This window comes from Choloepus didactylus, chromosome 18 (genome assembly GCF_015220235.1).
Source record: "Choloepus didactylus isolate mChoDid1 chromosome 18, mChoDid1.pri, whole genome shotgun sequence".
NCBI lineage: Eukaryota > Metazoa > Chordata > Mammalia > Pilosa > Megalonychidae > Choloepus > Choloepus didactylus.
This window is the reverse complement of record NC_051324.1, coordinates 21472112-21498678: the sequence shown is the minus strand read 5'-3', so window position 1 is coordinate 21498678 and position 26567 is coordinate 21472112. Positions and strand designations below refer to the sequence as shown.

Below are 26567 nucleotides of genomic sequence, written 5' to 3'. Positions count from 1 at the left end.
GAATATTGGGTCCGAACAAATAAAAATATGCAAAAGATAAACCCAGATAATTCATACATAAGGAAGTACAAGTGATAAAGAAGCAAATGGAAATACAGTCATTCTCACTGGCAATACAGCATGTACAAATAAAGTGACTGGGATAGACTTTTTAAAAAATGAAATATATAAAACATAAAATTTTTCATTTTAATCATTTTTAAGTGTATAGTTCAATGGTGTTGAAAACATTGACAATGTTGTGCAATTATCACCACTATTTCCAAAATTTTTCATCGTGCCCAAACAGAAACTCTGCACCCATTAAGCAATAACTCTCCATTCCCTGGCATGTAAACTCATTGCCCGCCCCCCTATGTGGGACATGACTCCCAGGGGTGTAAATCTCCCTGGCAACGTGGAATATAACTCCTGGGGATGAGCCTGGACCTGGCATCATGGGATTGAGAAAGACTTCTTGACCAAAAGGGGGAAGAGAAATTAAACAAAATAAAGTTTCAATGGCTAAGAGATTTCAAATGGGGTCATTCTGGGGATTATTCTTATGCATTGTAAAGATATCCCTTCTTAGTTTTTAGTGTGTTGGAATAGCTAGAAGGAAATATCTGAAACTGTTGAACTGCAATCCAGTATCCTTGATCCTTGAAAATGATTGTATAACTATATAGTTTATATGGTGTGACCATGGGATTGTGAAAACTTGTGGCTCACACTCGCTTTATCCAATGTATGGACAAGAGTAGAAAAACAGGGACAAAAAAGTAAATGAATAATGGGGTGAGGGAGTATGGGGGCTATGCAGATTTGGATATATTATGTCCCCCACAAAATCCATCCTTTAATCCCATTTTGTGAGCGATGCCTTTTTGATTAGATCATTTCCATGGAGTGTCGCTTTGCCTATTCCAGATGGGTCTTGACTAGTTCACTGGAATATTTAAGAAAGCTTAACTGCCAACACCGACCCAGACACTTGCTGATGGCTTGGAGATGCTTGGAGATGCTAAGCTAAGAGGTGAAGCCCAGTTTGCCCCGGAGAAGCTAAGAGAGACCCAGAGACATCTTGGAGAAAACCACTTTTAAATGCAACTGGGGAACAAAGGAACAACAGACAACAACAGACGCCAGACACGTGCCTTCCCAGCTGACAGTGGTGCTCCAGATGCCATCGGTCGTTCTTCAGTGAAGGTATCCTCATGTGTATGCTTTAGTTTGGGCACTTTTATGGCCTCAGAAATGTAAATTTGTAACCAAATAAACCCCCTTTATAAAAGCCAATCCATTTTTTGGTATTTTGCATAACAGCAGTATTAGCAAACAGAGACAGGGGCCATGGGATGATTTGGGTGTATTTTTTTACTCTTTTTTTTTTTTTTTTTTTGGCTTAATGAAAATGTTCAAAAGTTGTGATGATGAATGCACAACTATACAGTAATACAGTGAACAAGTGATTGTTCACTTTGGATGATTGTATGGTATGTGCATATATCTCAATAAAATTGCATTAAAAAAATAACTCTCCATTCTTTTTCCTCCTGGCCCCTGGTCACCTCGAATCTACTTTCCTTCCCTATGAATTTGCCTGTTCTAGTATAAGGTGGAATCATATAACATTTGTGTCTGGCTAATTTCACTTAGCATAACGTTTTCAGGTTCGTCAATGTTGTAGCAGGTATCAGAGCTTCATTTTTTTTTTTATGGCTGAGTAAGTATTCCATTATATGTATGTTTCACGTTTTGTTTATGTATTCATCTGTCAGTGAACACTTGGGTTGTTTCCACCTTTGGCTATTGAGAATAATGCTGCTATGAACACTAGTGTACAAGTACCTGTTTGAGTCCCTGTTTTCAATTAGTTTGGGCATATACCTAGAAGTGGAATTGCTGGTACACCTATGTTTAAATTTTTGAGGATTTGCCAAATTGTTTTCCACAACAGCTGTAACATTTTACATTCCCACCAGCAATGCATAATTGTTCCACTTTCTCCACATCCTCACCAACATTTATTTTCCGTATTTTGCTATGGCTATCCTAGTGAATAGTTGTGAATAAGACATACTTTTAAACCTACTAAAACATTGGGTGGAGGGAGAGTTGAATCATGGTCTGTGCTTTCCAGGTTACTTCTGCTGATCGTATTGACAACTGATAAACACCCTTTTGAAAAGCCAAATGTTTTAAAATGGAGTATTAGCCATGACCCCAGTAGTCTTACTCCTGAAAATTTATGCTAAAAAAATAATTTAGTTTCATGAAGATATTTGTATTAATTTCCTACTGCTGCTGTAACAAATTACCACAACCTAAAGAGCTTAAAATAACACAAATTTTTTATCTTACAGTTCTGGAGGTCAGGAGACCTAAAATCAAGATGTCGACAGGGGAGCATTCCTTCCTGAGGCTTTAGGGAAGAATCTGTTTCCTTGCTTTTCCAGCTTCTAGAGGCTGCCTGCATCTTTGCTTCGTGGCCTCTTCCTCCATCTTCACAGCCTCTCATTTCAACCTCTCATTTCATTGTCACATCTTTTTCTGACTCTGGCCAACCCTGTGTCTCTCTTTTAAGGACACTTATGATTGCATTGGCGCAGCCTGGATCATCCAGGATAACAACCCTTGCCAAGGTCCTTAACTCAATCACATCTGCAAAGTCCCCTTCTGCCAGTGTAAATATATTCACAGGTTTGGGGGATTAGGGTATGGAAACCTTTGAGGAACCACTATTCTAACACAGTATCACTAAATATTTTAATATAACCACAATATCATTATTACACTCAGTAAGGTTAACATTTATTTTTAGTATCAGCTAATATCCAGCCCATGTTCAATTTCCCAGGGTTGTCTCTTTTTCCAGCTGGTTTATTGGAATCAAGACACAAACAATGTTCACACAGAGCATCAGCTGATAGGTCTCTTAAGTCTCTTTTTGTCCACAACAGGATCCTCCTCCCTGTCCTTTTTCATTTTCTTGTCATTTTTGGTTATCTGAGAGGAAACTGGGCCATTTGTCTTACAGACAATCTCACATTCTGGATTTCTTTGCTTCCTCGAGGTGTTAATTTAACTTCTTCCTTTCTTCTCCATATTTCCTTAAAACTGATAGCTTGATTAGAGTCATGTTCAACTCTTTTTGGCCAGAATGCTTCAAGATGGTGCTTGTTGTGAACTTCCTGTTGCATCACATCAGAGGCACACAATGTCTTGTCCACTTTTAGTGATACTATTTTTAAAATACCTTTATTGAGATATAATTTACATAAAACCCACCCATTTAAAGGGTATAATTCAATGAATTTTAGTATATTTACAGAGTTGTACAACCATCACCACAATCTATTTTAGAAGGTTTCCATCACACCAAAAAGAAACTTTGCGTTTATTTATAGTCAGAGTCACTCTCTATTCCTACCCCCAGTCCTAGGCAACCACTAATCTACTCTCTGTGTATAGATTTGCCTTTTCTAGAAACAAATTGTATTTTGTCCACTTCAGTGTTCTGATCTCTGTCAACTCTCAGTTGGCTTCTGAAGTCAATTCAGACATATTAACCTCACTGTCTTTTTTTTCCTTGCTCCCACTTCTCTCAATCCTTCCTTCATTTATCATGATCCACCTTTAAGAACTGTGCCTCTACTGAAGTTGTGGAACTGTGACCCATGACATTCTTTGAAATTTGCTAACAACTTGTGAAATCATACTTTGAAAGTTACCACTGTTATGTATGTATGCTAAAGTTCACAATTAAAAAAAAGAAAAAGAACTGTGCCTCTAGTTCACTTTGTTTTCTTGCTTTGTGCATTCTATGCCATCTCTCATTCCTTGGTAACCGCTTCTCTGCTACTTGTAGGTGGAATAAGTAGCAGGGCCCTGGTAGCTCATAGGGAAATTTTGTGAGACTCAGAAAAAATGGGCCCCTTTTCAGCAGATGCAGCCCTGGAGGCTCACTGCTTGGCAAGAAAAATGTGCCTTTGTTTCCATTTAAAAAAGATGCCTCCTCCAGGCAGACAAAGCCAGTCCCCAGGGCACAGCTTGGGGAGCAGAGAACAGACTGGATTTCAGCTCTGCTCTTCCCTCACCACATACCCTGTGTCCGGCATAACCTGCACATCCACATGTGGCAGCACAGATGGCAAGGCCAGACATTCAGTTCTCCTTCACAACCTCCTCTGCGATAGGAAATAGAGGTTTGGTTGAACCATTATCTATTCTTCCTTCAACAAATATTTGCTGAGTGTTTTCCAAGTGCTAATCATGTGACACTTTGCAAATGAAAGTTAATAAAGTGGACACAATCCCTTCCTTTATGAAGCTTACTGTCAAAGTCTTTTCATCTATGAAGGTCTTCTCCCATGTGCCTCCTTCTCAAATAGTTCCCATGGACCATCTGCTGTTAGGGCTAAAAACCATGCTTGACATTCAAATTTTCCAAGCTATAAAATAAAGAAGAAAAACTACAAGCATTTGGATGTTGACTCATCCAATGATAACCCTTCCCAGAAGAATCACAATTTTTAATCAACCAGTTTCTTTGCTTATTATGGGATGTCTGTATAGACAGTTCAAAAAAACATCACAATCCTTCACTCTCCCTATATCTGTATCTCTTTGCATTGTGACTTTGTGGCACCTCCCATAAAGAGGTGGAGTGTATTTCCTCACCCCTTGTCGCTGGGCTGGCCTTGCGACTTCCTTTGATTGATGAGAGTGTAGCGGAATTGATGATGTGTCAGTTCCAAAGCTAGGCCTTAAGAGGCCTTGTGTTATTTTGCCTGCTCTCTCGGAATCCTGCAATGGCCCTGAGAACTAGCACAGGTCACCCTGTAGGAGGATGGAAGGACCACATGAAGCAGAGATAAACTGTCAACTGAGGGCCATTCAAAGACCAGTCAGCCCCCAGCCAACTTAGCACCTGACCTTAGATGAATGAGTGTAGCCAAGACCAGAAGAACCGCCCAGCTGAGCCCAACTCAAACTGCTAATCTTCAGAATTGTAAGATAAATAAATGATTGTTTATTTAAACCACTAAATAAGTATTTCTTTTGTAGGAAAATACAGTACCTTTATTAAGTTCCGCATTAATACTGCCTACCACTCCCACTTGGCTTTTTATTATCTCTAGCTCACCTATCCTGTTTTTTTCATTCTTTTGTTCAAAACACATCCCCTGCATATCTAGACTGTCAAGACCTGGCTAAATGTTGGAAATAGAACAACGAATACAGTCTTGGTCTTGGGAGGAATACGTGCATGATCAATTTCAGTTCAGTGTGATGTTACAACAATGAGCAGATTTTGCTAGGGAATACATAGGACAGGCACCTAACCCAAATTAGGGCATCAGATAAGACAGATATTTGAAGGTGAGGTAGGGGAAGGTGAGGCAGTTAGAGGCACAGGCTGTACAAAAGCCCAGAGGGGAGAATAGATGGATCAGGTAAAGAAAGGGGAAGAAATTCAGTATGGGTGGAGCCCAGAGCTTAGAAGGGAGAGTAAGGAGAGATAAGGTAGAAGAGGAAGCAAGAATTAGAACATTAAGATCTCTGAATCTTTTTTGCAGGGTGTTTAGACATCTGATGGAGAATATAAGCTAATATGAACTACAGAAAGCTCACAAGGGCTATAGTGTGGAGGAAGGATTGAAGGGGCCAAAATTAGGCGCAAGGAGACCAGTTAGGCAACTGATACTCATTCAGATGAGAAATGTTGGCAACTTGAACTAAGGTAGCAGCAATGGGGATGGAGAGAAGTGGACTGATACTGGATGCTGAGGTGTTAGGACCTGGTGAATGACTAGAAATAGGATAATGGAAGGGAGGAAGAAATAAAGGATGGCACCCAGGTTTTTGGCTGACAGACACTGAGATAAGGAACCTGGAGGAAGAGCAGATTGGGGAGGGGGTGGTTGATGAATTCAGTCTGGAATATGCTGAGTTTGAGGTGCCTTCAGAATATCCAAGTGGACACATCCAATAGGCAGCTGGATATATCTAAGACCTGATATTATTGTGTATATTTGCTTATTATCTAACTTGAAAAAAACAGGAAAGACAGGAGGAGGCTGTAGTTGAGGAGTATAGGGATTAGAGTACTTCTGGATTGAAGAACAAAAGCACTGGGAAAACAGTGAGACAACTAGAAGGCTAGAAGGTAGTGGTTGGCGAGTAGAATGTTTAAGATTCTAGGCATGTAACAGACCAGAGAATGGAACTGAGGTAATCAAAAAGACGAGAAGCCAAGTTAATGAGTGGGTCCATCCCAGATGACAGCAGGCCTTGGGGTGGGAAAAGACTGTCAGCCAGATATTAAAATCATTACTAAAGGAGGGGGAGGTTGGTTGATGACAGTAAATAAGGTGGATAGGCAGCAGAACAGGATGGCAAGAGTGTTACAGAATAAAGTCCAGAAGTGGGTACACATGAGGATGATGGGGAGCAGTAAGAGACTAGGAAGAGAAAACCGAGACTAGTTTAAGGATGTCTCACAAACCAGATGATAAATGACTGGCTGGACTTAAACTTGGGGCAGTTACACAGATGAAAGGAATGTAAGGTATGGAATGAGCTGGGTGGTCCCAGCTGTCCTGGTATAGATTGCTTCTGCCTCGGAAAGAACTACCCTGCAGGAAAGAGCAACAACCCTAAAGCAGGGTTTCTCTATGGGCAGGCCAGATTTAAGAAATAAAAATACAAAATGCCCAGTTTTGAATTTTAGATATTGCATGGGTCATACTTATCCTAAAAAATTATCAGTTGCTTATTGGAAGTGCCTGAAGTATGTTACTGATTTCTACAAAGCTTTGGCATCATTATGGTTCTAACAAACTGCCAGTTGGTTAAATTCTCATCTGTTTAATTCAACCCCATTCTATTATTCAGAGTAGGCTAACTACAATAACAAGTATACCTTACAACGTATGATGGTTGAACCGAAATTGGTTTCCTGCTCACCAAACCAGTCACCAAGCTGAAGAAGCCCTTTTCCATGCAGTGACTCAGGGCTCAAGCAAATGAAGGCTCTGCCCTGGGTGTCACCTCTGTACCAGCCAGCTGGAAGGGAAGAGCATGGAGGAGCACCTGTGGGAGGTTTCTATAGGCCAGGCCTGGGAAGTGGTGCAGGCACTTCTGCACACAGTCCATTGGCTGGAACTTGGTCACATGGTCACGTGTTACCGCAAAGGAGGCTGGGAAACGTAGTCAAGCAGAGTGCACAGGAAGAAGAGCACATGGATTTGAGAGAGCAATCGCTGCCATCCCCCTCATGAGGCCTATCTGTGGATCCCCTAGGGGTTAAAAAAAATTCTAGATTAATAACCTTCGCTTTAGATGAACAGGCACACAAGCCATTCTCACACCCCACATCCTCACTGCTACTGGAAACGTGATCAAGGACAGAATTAAAGAACATCACATTCATTCTTTTCTCTAGATATTGCAGTTTTGGTAGCCAAAAGTAATACCTATCAAATCAATCTCACTAAAAGTAATAAGAAAAGTCCATTTTGTTGTTTGTTCCAAATTATAGTTGCAAGTCCATCAAGTTGGTATTTATCTTTCCATTATGATGAAATTTACCACAAGTCATTCCAAACAACAAATGTTTTCCTCCAGTTTTTCCTTATACAAATTGTTGGTAGCCATGACAACAAAAAGAGTGCCCTTGATCATATGGCAGAGCTTGCTGAGGAACAAGAAGCAACTAGCTGGTTCAGACATAAATCTAATCCCACAGGTATGCCTAACAAGGGAAATGAGAAACGGGGGCAATTTTTTTGTTCAAAAGAAAAAGTGAAAGTAGAGGAAGCACTTGATTCTAGTGGGAGAAAAGATGTGACCAAAGAATTTAAATAAGCCACTTCCTCTTATTACATTCTTTTTTTGTGGATGAGATCTGGCTTTCTCCTTTTTTCTTGTTGTATCACAGGCTCCTAAAAGGATTTGGGCCCCAGACTCAAGCCATCTCTCCTCTCTACTTCCAACTCATCTTGACAGGATGGGGTCATACCCTTAACCATTATGCACAGAGAGAAGTCACAGGAGTCAACCCATGTTAGTTGCATTCTTGAGTTGCTGCCTATGGGGTCTATAATACTGAAAGACCTAAATGATAACAAGGTAAGAGGTATTTCCTTGGAATAGTGTTTGGGATATACTGAGCAACTTCCATTACAATAGCAATTTAGTAATCTTGACATCTTTGGTAATGGGATTCTGTCTTTTTGAAAAGTATGGCTAAAGCTAGAAATACAAAGTGAGATACAACTGGTGAATAATCTACCTTGTATGAATATCTCTCCTCTCAGCAGTCCAGCAATCCCCTTCTGTGGAAAAGGAAAAGGAACATGGCCACAGGGCTCATCACAATACTGGAGGCCCCCAAAGCCTTGAGATTGGTCTTTGAAAAGCACTTGCTGTTTCCGCAACAGAAGGACCTGCCTAAATAGGTTTTACTCTGACCAACGTTAAAATGAACCCACACAGGCACAGGGGTGCTAGGGAAAGCAGCTAAGAACTTCTGCTCAGGCAGGAGAACTTGCCCTCTCTATTTCCCAGCACTCACAACCTTTTGAGAAAACCTTATTCATACAACAAATAACCATTGTCTGCTGCAAGCCAGGTCCAGTGCTGGGCTTCGGGGATGTAATGGGTCAAATTAGATGTTGCTCCTTCCCTCAACTCCTGAGCTCAGTCTAACGGAGGAAATGGAATTAAATAATCACAGAAATATATTATTACAATCTGAGAGGAGCACTGTGAAGGTAAATGATGTAATGAGATATGATAAAGGAGATTTAGGAGTTCAGGGAAGGCAACTCTGAGGAAGTGACATTTAAGCTGGAACCAACAGTCAGAATTAGCAGGGAGTTCTCAGAATGGGAAAGGGCTTGCCCGTCTGAAAAGCTGAAAGGAAAGCCTGCCAGGAGCAGAGAGAACAACACTGAGTGCAGGAAAGGGCAGCACCGCAATATAGGCCAGTTTAAGGAATGCGGATTGTAACTTATGGTCAAGAGGAAGCCATTAAAAGGTTTTAAGCAAGGGAGTGCCATAATCATGCTTGTCTTGTGGAAAGCTCATCCTGGTTGCTCTCTAATGAACAGATTGGAGAAAATGGACAATGGCTGTCTGAATGGTGATGGTGGAGGCATAAGAATGTGGGACAGGGAACACTGTGGGGGAGGACCTGGCAGGACCTGGTGATGAACCGGATGTGGGGAGAGGGAAGCTTATGCATGGCAGCCAACCAGAACATTAAGTACAACAATTAAAGCTATTATTTACAGAGTACTATGTGGAGGTGGCACCTGAGGGCTGAAATCCAAACCACACTCCAGCCTGTACTTCTCAAGCCATGAGCCTGGCATGGAGCTGCAACAACAGAGGAAGGGCTGCCTTTTTCTACTGGTCACTCACCAAAAGGTACTAATTACTCACCAAGTTGTGTCTGGTGACTTTGACTGACCACTTATTTTTAGAGAGCCACCAGGGGTCCATGTGAGGGTTATGGATACAGTTTTTGTTCCTTTTCTCCTAGAATGTAAGATTCACAAGGGCAGAGTCTATTCTATAGTGCCAGTTTGGATGTATTATGTCCCCCAAAAATCCATGTTCTTTGATGCAATCTTGTGAGGCCAGACTATTAGTGCTGATTAGATTGGGCTCCTTTGTTTCCATAGAGATGTGACTCAATCAACTGTGAGTCAAATGTTTGACTGAATAATTTCCATGGAGGTGTTACCCCACCCATTCAGGGTGGGTGTTAATTGGATCACTGGAGTAGTACAAGGGAATTCACAGACAGAAGGACCTCAAAGCAGCTAAGAGTGATATTTTGGAAGAGCTGCAGCTAAGAGAAGACAAAACACCCCAAGAGCATCATTTGGAGAAAGCCATTTTGAAATGCAACCTGGGAGCAAGCGGATGCCAGCCACGTGCCTTCCCAGCTAAGAGAGGTTTTCCGGATGCCAGTGACCTTTCTCCAGTGAAGGTACCTGTAGTTGATGCCTTATCTTGGACACTTTATGGCCTTAAGACTGTAACTTTTTAACCAAATAAGACCCCTTTATAAAAGCCAATCTATTTCTGGTGTTTTGCATAACGGCAGCATTAGCAAACCAGAACACTTAAGAACTTAGAACTGTTTTAATTTGATCAAAACCCTAGTTGCTGTAGTACCCAGTCCTGACAGCTAACCAGTCAACAAAATATGGAGCCAAATCCCTCTTTGGTGATAATGAATTAAGACTTCACATTTAAAGTAGCCCCTTCCTAGGACACTAGAAGTATTCTTGATTTCAATGTGTTACTCTCAAAATACAAAATTATAAAAAAGTATGATATATGAGGTTAGGGTTGCTATAAACTTATAAGCAATCATTGACACTGTGGCAACACCAGCCAAAGTAGCCAATGCTTTGCATAAGGGACTCCAGCTATGAGGGGCTCATGGAAACCCATGGAGTCAAGCTGGGGACCTAGGAAGAAAGAGTGAGACAGCACTGTCAGCACAGAAACCTGCACAAATGGCAAAGCAACTCTATCCTGCACCTCAAAAGACCCTAAGGCAGCCCAGAGGTATTCAACAGTATTACTATACCCTGATATAGTACCAAACTATTTCCCACTCTCAATACAAGGACACTTTACTGGAATAAAGGAGAAAGGAGCCCATCTTAGAGCTTATCTCAAGGCTCCACTTCCCTAGTTCCCTTGTTGGTACTTACAATCTTGGAATAGCTAACCTATCCCACCACCCTGAATGAGGCTAGAAACTCCAAAGGGAATAGAGGTGGCTTTGAATAATTCTATCCTCACCATGACTAATATACAATTATCCTTCTCTTTCCCACTCCCAGGAAGTAAAAATGTATAAAATCTCCCCTATTTGAAGAGGGAAGAAAGAAGAGATCTACCCAAAGCCAATTTACATTTGACCATTTAGCCACCATTACTGAGTACCAACTTTGCTAGGATTTCAACTCAGGCCCAAAATCTAAGTAAATCAGGCCAACCACATAACATCAGAAGCATCCTCTTGACCAAAAGTCAGCCTGGATGTGCATTTATTTCTGCTTGCTCTCCTCCTGTATTCCTGGTGAATTCTCAACCACTGCTTTTGTTTTGAATGTCACTTCCTGATGGCAAGTTCTTCTTTGCTCCCCACCTCATCTCCCCGTTTTTTTGCTTCGGGACAAGTGTGGCAGTGAGCTATAAATTCTTAGTCTCTCCTTCTCCCAAACTTAGGAGGAGGTCCATTTTCACATTTTCTTCTATGGAGGGACCCTCTCCTCTCTTCACACCTGAAAGAGGGAGAGTCTGAAGGTCACAAAAAATGACAGCCAGTATGAGTGCTCCAGGCTATGTAAAGGAGCCCAACACTCAACATGTTAAAACAAGATTTGGGCAGTTTATTGTTCATGCTAAAAAGTTGAAACATAGTTACATCACCTTGTTGTTAAGTGTGTATTAACAGAAGTTGATTCCCTTTGGAGTTGTTTCCTTTAATTCTTGAGTTGACATACTGGTATACCTATAGTACTGACTAGATGTTATATTCTGGGTCCAGGGATAATTAAGTGGCACAGCTTTTGCTTTACATTTTAAAACCCAAAGGACACAAAACTATATATATAAAATATTAACTTTTAGGTATAAATTGCCTATGTGTGTCTGTCTATATATACGCTTTGAGAAAACACAGTAACATTGTATCTTTTCTTTGCAGAGGGGAAAGAGAGCTGGGAGGATTTCCTAAATAATCTAGACTGAACATGTGCTACTTACATAAACAGAAGAAATTCCACTGGTTTCTACACTAACATCTTAAAAACTTGTTTGCTTTACAAAGACCCCTACCACATCCTCGTTTTTTGTTACACCCACGTATACCCATTTCTGGACAAGTTTGTCCTCATAATTCCAGCTTCCAGATCTTCATATAAAGATTCTTCTTATGGTCCTCTCAAATCAGCATTTCATGATTTCTTGACACCCTTCAAATCATCACCAATGATTAATCCCACCTTTAACAACCAACCACAGAGTGTGTACAATTGTTTCTTTATCTGATTATGTGATTATTCTTAGGCTGTTAAGGCACATACCTCCTATTCCCTAAGCTCCCTAAGATTTAACTTTTCTATGAAAAATATTTAAAGATTACTTTCTCCAAAAGATCACCAAGCCAAACATTTGGCCATATTTTTATTTACTACATATACTATAAACATATACAATACATGCTACCAAAAACAAAACAAAACAAAACAAAAAACAAAAAACAAAAAACCCCACCACATTTAAAAAAAATTTAACTGTCAAGAAAGTGTATAGTGTTATAATACAATGGCACATGTTCATATTTTATTTCAAATTGGTTTGCTTATCACCCATTTCAAACCATTAATAGTGAAATGTTACTTGAGGATAATTAAAAATTATCTATTTGCATTATTAACAATAAACAATTCCAACAAATTAATAAGAATTAACCATGTCAAATATTAGTATCCCAAAAGTGGGCTTTTGCAGAAATGATTATATAAAATATAGCAGCCAATTTCAGTTTACTTTGCTCTGTGACAATGTACATAGGCATTTGAATAGGATTCAGCATTTGCTTTTGGAAGACACTTTTAAAAAAGTCCTTTGATTTCTTGAGGTTCCACAACTGCCACAAACAGTCAAATCCAATCCAACAGTTCATGTAATAGCTCTGAACAACCGATCATGAGAAATTCTTATGATTTAGGTAGAGTTGTATGTTCCACTAATATTACATATGATGAAAAGACATTACAAGCCAATATCAAAGGCAAAGGCAAAAGGAAACACAAACACTCAAATCAGTTGTGACAAGGTTTCTCTTCAAATATTTTAGATACCATACTCTCAAGGAAAATGAGATTTAATGTGTATTTGGATTTTACAGTATTAATGCTCTAACTGAAAATTAACAGAGCAGAGAGAATTAAGTCTATTATTGCAAATCTGTTCATTCAACATTATTGAGCACCCACTGTGCATAGCGCTGTGCTAACATTTCAAAAGTCAAATTTTAATGTCTTTATCAAGCATTACCTTAGTGTGAGGTAAAAATATATTAAATTAGTGTCAACTCATTAGTTTGCTTGTGGTAATTTATGTACTCTTGTGCCAGCTGGCTTCTCTGTGCCATTTAACAAGCTTCTGCACTCCCCAAACATCTGCACACCAACTGTATGCCAGGCATTGTGCTAGTCACTGGGATACCATGATTTGCTAAATGTCCAAAGAACAAAAAGTTATATTAACCTATGCAAAACAATTAGAAAAGTAAATTACTTTTCTAAAATGAGGTCCAAAGCAAAATATAAGGTGTTTCTATTGGTCATACCACCTCACAGACCAATAAGTGCCTTTCTGATTTGGAAATTAACATTGAAAGTTTTATGTTGTAGTATAAATAAGCCTAGATCATTTTTGGTCTCAGAAGTTTATTCTTTGGAGCACCTGACACTATATATGAACCATTCCACTCTTAAAAGAGTTTGTAAACTAAACTTGAACACTCTTAAAAAAAAAGAAAAAAAAAAAAAAAGGGGAAGCCAAAAATGAAGGCAGTTTATACTGTACTTCAAGCACTACTCTGGCCATGTGAAACAAATAATACATAAGTAATTCATGATTGGTTCAGACAAATTTCAAAGCACTAACCCTACCCCCAAACTCATGTAATTCTAACTTGACTTTTACACAAGTTGCACATAAAGCAGAGGGTAGAATTTGGCCCAAAACCTTCTAGGGAATACTCTAAGTGATTGGTCCTTCCACTCCAAGTAGAATTTAAGAATTTCAAGTCCCCTAGTAGGATACTGGCACTCAGGAGAAATGGCTCTACTGGATCCTGTCAGCTAGGAGTCTATTCAACTTCTGTAGCAGTGTGAACCTACTATGACCCCTTGGGGGAAGGCAGAGAGCTGGGCATTTGGCTGTCCACTTAGTGAATCCAATACTGGCTTAAAGCTACGCACTGAATAAAGTGCTCTGCACATTCTGCTTCTCATCTGGAATGAAAATACATACTCACTTATCTTAAGAGTTAACCTCCTTGTAGGTTTGGGGGAAAGAAAAACAAAGGTTGAAAGAATCCCAAGAAAAAGTTGAAGCACTGACTGGGAAGAAAGACAAATGCCTCTAGTAGTGTCCTCAGAATTCTCAGGATTTGAAATGTCAGAATGAGTCATACAATGGTCATGTTCTATAAATGAAAAAGCAATCCCACTGGGTACTATTCACATGGTGCATGATTACTTCATGGGGTTGGAAGAGAACAGTCTATTGCCATTTGACAGTATGGTTTCCGAATGAAAAAAAAAAAAAAAAGCAAAACCTTTGTGTAAATCAGGGTAAGCAGTGCCCAACACTCCCCTCCTGTCCATCAGTTTTCCACAGGTTGAATTTCACTGCCTGAGAGAAAGGAGGCAAGACACCTATCCCTTCTCATACATACAGGCATAGCCACTGCCACCTAAAATTGCCAATTCAGAAGTTAACACACAAGCCCTCTAGTTTCGTACCCTGAATATGGTGAATAAGACTAGGAATTGAGTCTAAAAAAGATCACAGGTAACAGAATGCTTATATAAACTAGACTGCTTTTGACAACTGTAAGAAAATTGTATAGATGGCAGTTGGGTTAAAAAAAAAAAAAAAAAAAAAAGATTGTTCCCATCTGTCAGCAAAACTGTTTGTTGAGCTATACTCAGCTGAAGTCCTCATCGGGATTCTGTTGATCCAGCAGTCGGACATGTGTGAATGGGAAGTGACCTCGTCTGCCATTACACTCCCCTTCCCACTGACCACTCATATTAATCTTCGTAACCTTTACCAGCTCACCGACCTGCAGGAGGAGAATAAGGAGAGCACTTTATTTCCAGTTAAGAATGCAAGCTGAAAAACTCCATTCTCTGGTTAGGCATACCCTGCTCATGTGATTACTCTAGGGCTGTCATTACAGAAATATGGCTATTTGCTGCCTCCCCAGCCCCAGCCACCAGACTGATTACTTATAGTTAATGCAGGCAGAAGGAAGAAGTGCTTATAGCAGTGCGGAAAAACAGAGAGGACAGAAAGTAGAAAGGACTCTAGAAAATGTACTTTTTGAAAATCTCAAGTGTTTCTGGAATATACAATCCCATCTAGAGTGAGCTACTAGTCCTCTTCTTTGTACCCACCAGCCTTCCCTTCCTGCCTGTCCCACAGGCCCTCAATGGCACACTGCAGCAGCAGCACAATGCCCCTGCCTACTCCAGTACACATCCTGGCCTGCCATTGCTTGTACAGCAGATGGCAATCATGAGAAGCCATCCGGGTCCCTACCAAAGCAAGCCTTTTCCCACTTGGGCAGGAATAGGCCAAAACTGCACATCCCATCAGCTCCCTACAAAGCTCCCACCCTTTTCAGCAAGCTCTACTTGACTGTCGCCCCCACCCCCAACAAGACCTCATTGCTCCATCAAAGCTACTTGGCACCTATTAATTACAGAGTGAGGAAACAAAAAATAAACAAAACTACCAAGTTTATGCTTCTGTTTTATATAAAAAGTCGCCTGTTGTGACATCAAATATAAAGTTTTAACAATAGACGATATAACTCTATCCTGCTATGAAACTTAAGACAAGATCAGTCTGATGAATGGATTCATCCCTGCAACAAAATATTGAATGATGGTGAGGTAAGGCCTCAAGTGTCACTGGACTAAAAAATGCTGACAATCCTTTAATTATCAACATCTGAGCTCTGAATGCACAAGTAGTTTCTAAGTATAACTGCTCATTTTGTTTTATTACATTAATAACTATTTGTTGAACTACTATATAGTACTGTAGAGTGTATTTTATATAAATTATTTTCCAGTCCTTGTAATACCCCTGCAAACAGGAATTGTTCTCATTTTACAGATGAGAAAACTGAGGTTAGAATGATTACATGATATACCTGAGGTCACATAGCCAGTAGCAGGACTGGGATATGAGCCCAGGACTGTCTAGCTCCAAAGTTCATTTATGCTCTTTCTACTACGCCAGGAACTTTCAAATTATGCTTCCAGAGTTCTAGGGGTTTCCTGAGGATGTCTCTTAGCCAACTACTGGCCAAAGCCAACTCAATTCCAGGTCCAGAGTCTCCTCTAGAAACAGTTTAATCTTACACACAAAGGAAATATTGTGTCTAACACAGGCTTAAAGAGTCTGTGTGGGTCATAGGAAGCTGAGAAAAGGACAATAGAAACTAGGGAATATTACATACAAGAATGAGAAAAAGCAGAAGCTTGATCTGCTGATATTGTGAAGATTAAGGCTGACAATGAAGGGGGAGGACAGGAAAAGACGATACTGAATGACCATTCTTACAAGCAGATCCAATCCTTATTGGGCACTAGGGGTCTAATGCTTATTCCCAGCAATTTTCCAATTCATAGTTCCTGACACTGGCACAGGCTAACCACAAAAAGCAAAGATTTTCATACACCCTTTGGGGGGAGAAAAACTAGCACATCAACTGAAGTTTTGCTTGCTAGTAAAAATAGTCTTCAGGATTTAATTCTTCCTTTATTCACAAGCCTAGTTCCCAGACTTTACCTCACTTGTTTCCTTTTAAAAAATCTTGTTGTACTGCAAGAAGGTAGGCTTGACACCAGCCCCATGATATTTGACTACTCCTTAGTAGCTTCTCCTTATTTATGACCTGTCAGCTACCCTTGACTCCCTTCCCTACACACACACACACACACACATGCGTGCATGCCCACACTTACACACGTCACTGAAATTAATGCCTCTTTGCTGGTAGTCATTTGCTGTGCTAAGGTCAACCCATCAAATGTACTTCTTTTCCCACATTTTTGGTATTTACTTGTACTATCTGTTAAATACTCATGTCATACAAAGTTCTATTCTGGTAGCTAGATCCAGTATAATATCAGTAAGTCTGTGATATTAAGAAAGAGAAGAATGTCTGAAGGGATGTGTATGCTGCTCATGTAAAAAATCTAATTGCCACTCATGTTAGGTTCCCCTTCAGGTGAGGAATAAGGGGCCACGTTGTTTCAAGCTGATCGATGAGTTCCCTGGAAACATGCCTAGTATCTGTCATAGCTTGACCTATTATTTTACTGATATTAAAAACACACACAAGAGACATGAGGGAACCTTCTAGAGTACTGGAAATATTCTATATTTTCATCCGGGTGGTTCTCACCCAGGTGTGCCCATATGAAAAAACTTAGGTTGTATACTTAAGATTAGTGCATTTTACACCAAATGATTTTATACCTCAATAAAAAAAGCGAAAAGGATGTTTGTTATATTTAATCCAGCTTTTCTAGGTGTTTTGCAGAAGATGGTTCTACAAGATATCTAGTCTACCATTTTGCTTGATATCAAAATCTAGTTTTTTTTAAACACATCTATTTTCTTTCAATTTTTCATTGTCTTTATTTTTAGGCATTGAAAGTAAATCTCAACTCACATCTCATGTAGTTCTACATAGCTCTAAGAAGTGAAGGGTAGGCTGCAATGTACCAGTACCACAGAAACACATCAGCTTTTCTACAAGCAGGGCAAAACCTGCTGATCTGCCCCCAGGCCTTTTTTCTTTCAGAGTTCTAAGGGAGAAATGGGTAGGGGTTTCTAATAGGCAAAATTTTACAAGGGGGGTGGGAATTATGTGCAAACTAGATCTTTGAGCAATACCAGAGCCATCTTTAATGTATAGGCTCCCTTGGTTCCACCCTTCAGAGGAAGGCTCAGGAAAACCGTGTCATATTCCGAAATCTAAGTTGATTAGGTTTTTGGCAGAGAGGTCTAAATGTTGTGGGTAATAAAAGGCCATGCCATGACCCTGAAATGATTCTGATTTTTGAATGGACATATAAGAGAAGTTGAAAGCAGTCAATTGGGTTAAAACCTGCCCAAAATGGCCCTGAAGTAAAAATACTTTGAGGAAGACCTTATTATAATACATTTAGTAGCCTTTTGTACCCAATAGGGTCTTTCTCCCCAAATGGTCAAAGCACATGGGGACTCCTGTGGCTAAGGACAGACAAGTTCCAAAGGCAACATGATCATAGCTGGAGACCATGACTATCTGTGATACTACATGAGGCCCTAGATTTCCAACAGTTTCGAAGAAAGGGTGGCTGCCAACCCCAGAGGTGGGGGTGGAGGGAACAGGTAGTCTAAGAAGAAGATGCTCTAGTCGTACGTGCACTTCTTTCTCTAATTCACAGACAAATGTAGGATTAGTGCCTCTCCTCCTATTAGACAACAACCCACTAAATCATAACTCCTAAGGCCAGACCAGTAAGGATGAGGGGGATGCATCTGAGTTTAAGCTTAGTGTACTACTTCAAAGATGAAGCAAAACCGAATACTTGCCCCACGAATGTTACAATCCTAAAGACAGACACCAATAAACATGAAAAACTCTATAAAGGAAATACTACAAGGTAGTTAACCTTTTTTTAAATGAGGCAGAACTCACTAACTCCTGGTAAAGGAAAGGGACAATAATGCCTCTTTCACCACTGAGGAACTTGGTTCCTTAGCCTTCGCATCCCACACAATATTCTTAGGAGCAACTTGGCATGTAAATCACGAAGACCTTTGTAAAGGGCAGAGAATGTGGTTACCTCTGTTTCTTCACTGATGAAAACTGGTTTGTCTCAAGTTCTGTGTAGTTCCCAAAGCCAGTCATGATCCTGGTGCAGATGTAGTCAAATCTAGAATTGGTTCAGGATCATAAATTACCCTGCTGCCCTTCACCAATGATTTCCAGAAATCATGAAAAAGAAATCGGAAACCAAATGGCAATTTTCGGTACTCACTACACAGGAGATATTAGGGAACTATGTGATTTCCTTTGTGGTGTAACTCCAAGTGACAACTTTTTTAGCTTCTGTCCCTTCCATGGAACAGGAAAGAAATCAACAACTGCCAGATTCGGTTTCCTTTAATCCAGATATGCTGCATGCATGGTTCTAGTGAGCACAGTGGAGGAAATACACACAAGTTCATATAAATAAAGCCAGGGAAAAGCAAATACAGAGAAGCATTACAGGGGCCTTGTCTTCAAACATTTTCAAGCATACCAAGAATCATTTAGTAAATATTTCAAGATTTGGCTAGAGGGAAGTTAAGAAAACTACAGACATCTAAGGCAGGGACTGGCAAACTATGGCCTGCGAATCAACCGGCCCACTGCCTGTTTTTGTAAATAGTTTATCGGAACACACACTATCATTTGCTTAAGTTTTTGTCTATGGCTTCCTTCTCGTTACAATGGCAGAGTTGAGTGGTTGCAACAGAGACCGTATGGCCCACAAAGGCAAAAATATTTACTCTATGATCTTTAACAGGAAAAGTTTGCAGACCCCTGAACTAAGGAATAGGCAATATTTATGGCTCATCTAGTCTTCCAAATCAACAGAAACAAGGGAGGACAATTCATCCTTTATGATTCACTTGCTTCCGAGATGGACTCAATTGAGTTCAGGGCTGTATTGGTGAAATGCTGAAGGTCTTTTGAGATTTAACCAGTATGCTTCCAGGTGAACAGGAAAATCATCCCACAAAATTCTGGGGTACAGGACTTACTATGATTCACTTGCCTCCGAGATGGACTCAGTCGAGTTCAGGGCTGTATTGATAGACTGCTGAAAGGTCTCTGAGATTTAACCGAATCCCAGGGTACAGGCCTTACCCAGGTTCCAAGTCAGAAAGCATCTTCTCTAGCTCAACAACTGATAATGCCTGAACCTAAGCCCCCTACTCCACTAAAGACCATACTTAGTTTGTACATTTTAATTTGACATAATAATTTTCTAAAAATTAATACAATGGACTAGACCTGAGATTACCAAAGTGAAGTATCAGGGGCACTGCAGCAAACTCACAGAGGTGCCAGAAAACATTCTACATTTTTGAGGGAAACACGGCAATACTTAATATCTGTGGTGCCTCATGAACTTCTAGCTCGAGGTAGCTCACAATTTCAACATTAGATCATGCCACGTTCCTTTCACAAGATATCTTTGTAAAAGCTGAGTTTTCTCAAATACTTGATAAAAAGTAAGTATTTCATGAAATGTGAAACAGAAAATGAGGATGGTAATGTTCAATATGGTTCCAAGGTTTGAGAAACTGTCTAACAGGCAAGCACATCTCGTTAGTTAAGTAAATGCAATTATTTTAAATAGACTAAAATAAAAACATTTTTCCTTCAATTATGTTTATCATTTTTTTCAAATGACTACTGTTATTAGGCTGTAAATACTTAAGTTGCTTGGATTTAACTACTTAATAAATGGAAGTATTAGGTATTCCTTTTGTGCTGTGAAAATTTACTGAGAAACCAGAGAGATTGAACCCATGGACTCCACTGCTGTGGTTGACAGTAAGCTCCCCAAAAGTAGAAATACCCAAATAGATATTAAAAGATCATCTGTGAAGATACCAGAGGGCCTTGCCTTCAATGCCTGAGAGGTTGAATCAGTTAACTTTCAAAGTTCCTTCCCACTGAGAATTATGATCTCAAAATGAAGGTGATGTCCAAAGAGGATACAGCTCTACAATTCCAGAAAAAGACAAACTGGACATATCAAGGACATACTAAGGACTTGCCATTCCTGTTCTTATACCTGCCAATCTCTCTCTTTTCTAACAAGGCAATACATCACAGGGGACTTTACACCAATTTTCCATACACAGGTCAAAAGGCCTTAACACCATAGGTGTCCTAGAGTTCCACACAGAGAGATATGGAGTTTTTGTAGCCACTACTGTGTAAAATCAAGGACCAAAAGTACTTTACATTTTCCCTATCTGTACCCTGAAGAACATATTCAAGCCTGAGAAGATGCTAAATGCTCCTTGGTGCTATCATCTATCAAAGGTAAAATGCCAGGTTGAATCAGAGAATTGAAATTACATCATTAGTACATTTAAAAGGTAAAGTAGTCCCCTGGCGGCCTCCGCTCCTGTGCTGAGGTGCTCGGACCGCCATGGTCTCTGACGGTACTTAAAAAGCAAGTATCTTTGGATTCATTGACTGGATATTTATTGAGCATCTGCTATATGCTAGTCAGTGAGCTAAGAGCTGAGGGTAAGAAGTGAACAAAATAGACAAACATCCCCACCCTCAAAGAATTTATATGTTGTAGTAAGTGCTCAATATCTAGGTAGGAATGACCACAGCGACTTGGTGGACGAAGAGGGAGAAGAGGCAGTGGTACTGGAAGCAGAGGATGAATTGAATCTTCTAGTTATCATAGTTGATACCAACCCAATTTGGTGGGGAAAACAAGCATTGAAGGAATCTCAGTTTACTCTGTCAAAATGCATAGATGCTGTTATGGTGCTGGGGAATTCCCATTTATTCATGAATCGTTCCAACAAACTCGCTGTGATAGCAAGTCACATTCAAGAAAGTCGATTCTTGTATCCTGGAAAGAATGGCCGACTGGGAGACTTCTTTGGAGACCCTTGCAACCCTTCTTCTGAGTTTAATCCCTCAGGGAGTAAAGACGGGAAATACGAGCTGTTAACAGCAGCAAATGAAATTATTGCTAAAGAGATTAAAGATCTAATGACCAATAGTGACATAAAAGGTCAAAATACAGAGACTCTGCTGGCAGGGTCCCTTGCCAAAGCCCTTTGCTACATTCATAGAATGAACAAGGAAGTAAAAGATAATCAGGAAATGAAATCAAGGATATTGGTGATTAAGGCTGCAGAAGACAGTGCATTGCAGTATATGAACTTCATGAATGTAATTTTTGCAGCACAGAAACAGAATATTTTGATCGATGCCTGTGTTTTAGACTCCGATTCAGGACTCTCCAACAGTGGGTTTTCCTTCCTGATCATTATCAGAGATCTCAGCTAATCCTGCCGCCCCCAATTCATGTAGACTACAGGGCCGCGTGCTTCTGTCATCGCAGTCTCATTGAAATCGGTTATGTCTGTTCTGTGTGTTTGTCAATATTCTGCAATTTCAGCCCTATCTGCACTACCTGCGAGACAGCCTTTAAGATTTCTCTGCCTCCTGTACTGAAGGCCAAGAAAAAGAAACTGAAAGTGTCTGCATGATAGTAAAATGTTGCCATCTTTTAGAGCTATTAATAGAAATTATATGGAGAAAACTTTGTTGGAGAGGCCATAGAAAAACTACAGATACATAGAACATTATTTTTCATGTAGTTATTTTCTTACAGGAAATATTTCCAAAGCAGCTCTCATCTTGCACTTTTAGGGGACTGATTTATTTGAGGGAGTCAGTCATGCTATGCAATATATTTTTAAATCTTTTCCGATTGGCTTTTGACCAGAAAGGGGGAAGAAAGTACAAATTTGTGATTTTTTTTTTTTAATGGAATGATCATCTGTCAAAGTCAGACTGTTATGACTGATCATAGGCTTTACAGTGTATTGGCTAAATCTGGGTCCTTACTGTGAAGTGTATGATAGGTGAAATCTGAGCACAGTTTTGGAAGAAATGCAGACATGGTTATTTATGGATTAATGGCATCAGTCCAGCTAGAACATCTTATCTGAACCAACAGTTGATGTCAACAATAGTTATGTAAATAAACACTTACTGTCTAAAATTGTTTTAATCAACTTTAGATATTAGCAAATATTTATTTTTTTGCCTACCAATACATTTTTGGACAAAGTTATCCAAATAATAATAGTTTGTCACTGAATAACTACAAAATCTGATTTTCAAAGTACAAGAAGAGTGAGTACAGTATCCTAGTAGAAAAATTTTCTTCAGAAACAGTTGTTAAGAGCTTATTTCTGAAAACTGATGCCTTAGTTCTTAGGGAAAAGGTTTGGGGGAAAACAGGCTCTCTTTTAAAGAGATTGTATAGTATCTCCAGATAGAATTTTTTCTTTTTTAATGAAAAAAAAAAAAAAATAGCATTAATGGAGAACTGTTCTCTAGAAGCTTTGGACTGAATACCGAAAACTTCTATAAGGTCAAAAGAAAAATGATTTGTAATTTTCAACAATAAAAATTATTTTCCTATGTAACTGAAGTTGTTAAAAGTCCTTAAAGTTCAAGCATAACTTAGGACAAATTTAAGGAATGGTGCTGGTTTGGTTTGTTTTTAAAAGTAAACTGACAAAAATCCATTTGTGTACAAAACCTTGCATGTAAATAAGATTTTAATTTTCTCTTTTTATCACCTCAGAAGCTGAGGTGTTTGGTTAGACGATTTCAGATGGATTTTATATTCTGGATTTGTGATTTTTGTTAACAAATATGCAAAGGTTTTAGTGATTGCTTTGCAACTATTTACTAATGCTTGATTTTAGAATCTGTTTATATATGTTGACTTTTAAAATGAATATCTAATATTTCATAGACTAAGTGTAAATGGAAATCACTATTTTAACTCTAGGAAATAAAGCATCACATATCTAAAAGATGAATAATTTCAAACAAGTTGATAGATAAGGTTTTCTTTATTAAATAATTTTTCTTTGGAATGTTCTCTCTACTTGTTTAGTTCTGTTTTATTTTTATGGTTATGTTTTTATGGTATCTGTGGTTTATTTTGTACAAATTTTTATAACAAAATAATTTGAATTTTTATATTTGATTAAATTATTACTTCTAAAAAAAAAGGTAATGTAATTGTTCTGGACAGGCTAGAGAGGCAAAAAAAAATAAACTTTAACGCCTGTAATTTACAAAATAATATTTAATCACTGTACCAGCTACCAAGGAGTCATGAAACAAAAGGATGGAATCTAAGATCAAAAAATGAAAGGTGTGTCAGTACTGGTTCTAGTGTTATTTCCAGTATTTCTCCTTCAAAATACTCAGCATTTCTGCATTTGTTTAATGTCTGCCTTCACCAGGAGCTCCATGGTGGAACAGATGGTGTCTCTCTTGTTCACTGGCATTTTCCTCCAAAATGTGATTGAGTGACCCATAGAACTATAGCGGGCAAAGGAATACCCCAACTTTGGTTTTTGGCTAGAGTTAATCTCTTCTTTCCATGCCTTCATCCCTACAGGAGAAATCTGATGGGTGGGAAAAGAGAGGAAATATCTAATAACTTATATTCTAGTGAGGAACTCTGGTCACAGCAAATATACCACGCAGAAAACAATCCATCTGTAAGACGTAGGGAGATAGTTCTTGAACACTGTTTTTAAACTTAATTTTTTAAAAGCATGGAAACTGTTTCCTCAAAGAAAATCTTACAGATACCAATATACAGTTTAAAGCAGGGTTGCTTTGCAGTTGAAGCAAGAGAGAGAGACCCAGAGCCTTGCCTCCTCAGCTTTCCCCCTTTCCTAGGCATCTCCTGGGAACTCTTAGGACACAGAAGAGCAGTCTGAAAGCTGCTGGTCTAATACATCATCTCCAGGGGCCTGCCTAATTCTCAAATTCAAAGATTCTAATTTAGCAACTTAAAGTTACCAGTAAACCTCCAGTAAAGTGTACCTAGTTAGCCTATAGACCTAGATGTATAGCATGTCAAATTATGCTTCACACATCCACAGCAATGCATGTCTTTCTCATCAGGTTGTGAAGGTCAGAAAGCTAAGTCATCCTAACCTTATTCCCCAGCTTCATCACAAAATGGACTAGATATAAGCCCCTATGAAAAACCAAGTAGGAAGGGAGAACTGTATCTGCTTGTAATTGAGAACTCACTATCAATGAAACTACACAACATCTGCATCAAGGAGGGCAGCAGCACCGCTGTAAAAAAGGACCACAGACTGGATTTTGGTCTGGCAGAAAGGGTGCCAAGGCAGATCTGGGTGCCTCATGTCTCCACCTCTAACTATGGATAACCCATTCCACCTCTCTAAGCATCGGTTTTTTCCACCCATCAAATGAGGATAGCCAAGGTCCTTTCCAGCTCTAAAATTATGTGTTAAACTGTTTTTTTTAAATAAGTAAGAAAAGGTGTTTTAAAGGTATCACTTGGTATATCTGTTCTAACTTAAATGTGGTTCAAAATCAATATCCAAATCAAAAAAGAAAACAAAATTAACTAGTTTTCTACTTAAATCTTCATTTCATTAGATTTATATTTCACAGCAGGGAGAGAAGCTTAACCTTTTTGAGCACTAAAGCCTCTAATCAAGGCAGGCATCATTAAAAACAATTCTGTTTGAGAAAGAAAATGCATATGGAAGCAAAATTAATGTGGTAACTATTATCTCCCGGCTGTTAGCTGGCTTGTCCCATGAATGCTATTTTCACATTCCAGCCCAGTGCTAACATGGTCTGCAATAAATGTCAAGAGTCACATCCATCATGTGCACAGCACTGTGTTTAGTACTGAAATCACCCAAACTTAAATGAAAACATGAGGCTAGAAACTTGTTTTCTGTATTCTCCAAATTCTAAGTGGGAAAAGAAATGATGTGAATAGACAACATGCATTGCATTTCTTATCAGAGTAGGGACATGCTGCTTTTAAGTCACAAAATTATCTCAAAGAATACAAGCTTTAAAAACATACTTTTTTTTTTTTTCAGTCAAACCTTTAAAACTCAACTAACCCTCCTTTGCATCCACTAGATCAGAACTTAAAAGAAAAAGCTCAAATTCAGTAATATTAGAGGCTGGTTCAAATAAATTCTAGCTCATTCGGTGGGCTAACACTCCCACTTAGACAAAGGCAGCTCCCACTCCTCAGTGTATGAGCATGACCCAAAGAAAACAAAATTTAGTTATTCAATTTACAAGAACACATTTTTGTTCCTCCTCTGCTAATGTGTGTTCACATTAATGTCAGCCTGTACTTATGAAAGTTAGCTACTTGCTTATATTCCAGACACCATATATTAATAGGCTCTGAAAGATGGGATAGCGCGCTACTTCTGTACTAGCTTTTAATTTATCATTAGATCTGCATAACTAAAACAAACAAACAAACAAAAAACCAGGAAGACAGAGAGAAATGAAGGAAGAAAAAGAAAAAAGAAAGCTGTGGACACTAAAGAGAGGAATAAACACAAAGTAATGGTTGACAAAAAGGAAATATGCTACCAAGGATAATTATTCACCAATAAAAGGAAAAAAATTAATTCTTCGGGAAGAACTGGCTTCTGGTCTGTAAAATGCATTAAACATAAAGATCAAGTAAACCTGCTTCTTGGAATTAAATACTTTTGTGTATGGATCTCCTCACGCCTCTACTTTGCTTTACTGTTTCTTCCTGAATTCTTATTCGACAAACACAATCAGCGGTAAGGAATCTCATGCTCCCAAAAGTTAAAGCACTTTACTTTAAATGAGAAAATTCTATTTAAGTGCTTTGATAGAGACCACTCATTACATTGAAATCTATGTAAACCCACTTTCTTTTAGACAATGACAGAAAGAAAGAAACAGATTAGAATTTAGATGAGAAAAAGCATTTTAGGTTAATTCCTATGAATTTAGGTGGTGTTATTAAAGTAAAATATGCTTAGTAGGAGATCAATTAGAACATTCAGTTATACCACTTTAAGCTTACTCATTCTAAAATAGGTTTTCTATAAAAAAGAGAAAA

The 26567-nt window shown here is 39.0% G+C and overlaps 1 protein-coding gene and 1 pseudogene across 6 annotated transcripts in view; one reads left to right on the top strand and one right to left on the bottom strand.

The window, feature by feature from the left end:
• Nucleotides 1-1910: 1910 nt before the first annotated feature.
• The window catches only part of CRK (CRK proto-oncogene, adaptor protein), a 33763-nt gene continuing 9106 nt past the window's right edge, over nt 1911-26567 (bottom strand). The window contains exons 3-5 of one of the 6 annotated variants that reach the window (XR_005212656.1): nt 18864-19016; nt 18669-18758; nt 14752-14878 (exon numbers count right to left, since the gene is read on the bottom strand). Coding sequence is in view for 4 of the 6 variants with exons in the window: in XM_037808824.1 (XP_037664752.1) it covers nt 7163-7283; nt 8279-8321 (164 nt within the window). In the remaining 2 variants the exon portion in view is untranslated. The other 5 variants (XM_037808824.1, XR_005212655.1, XM_037808823.1 and 2 more) reach the window with 5 other exon arrangements.
• Nucleotides 21272-22205, top strand: LOC119513530 (annotated as a pseudogene).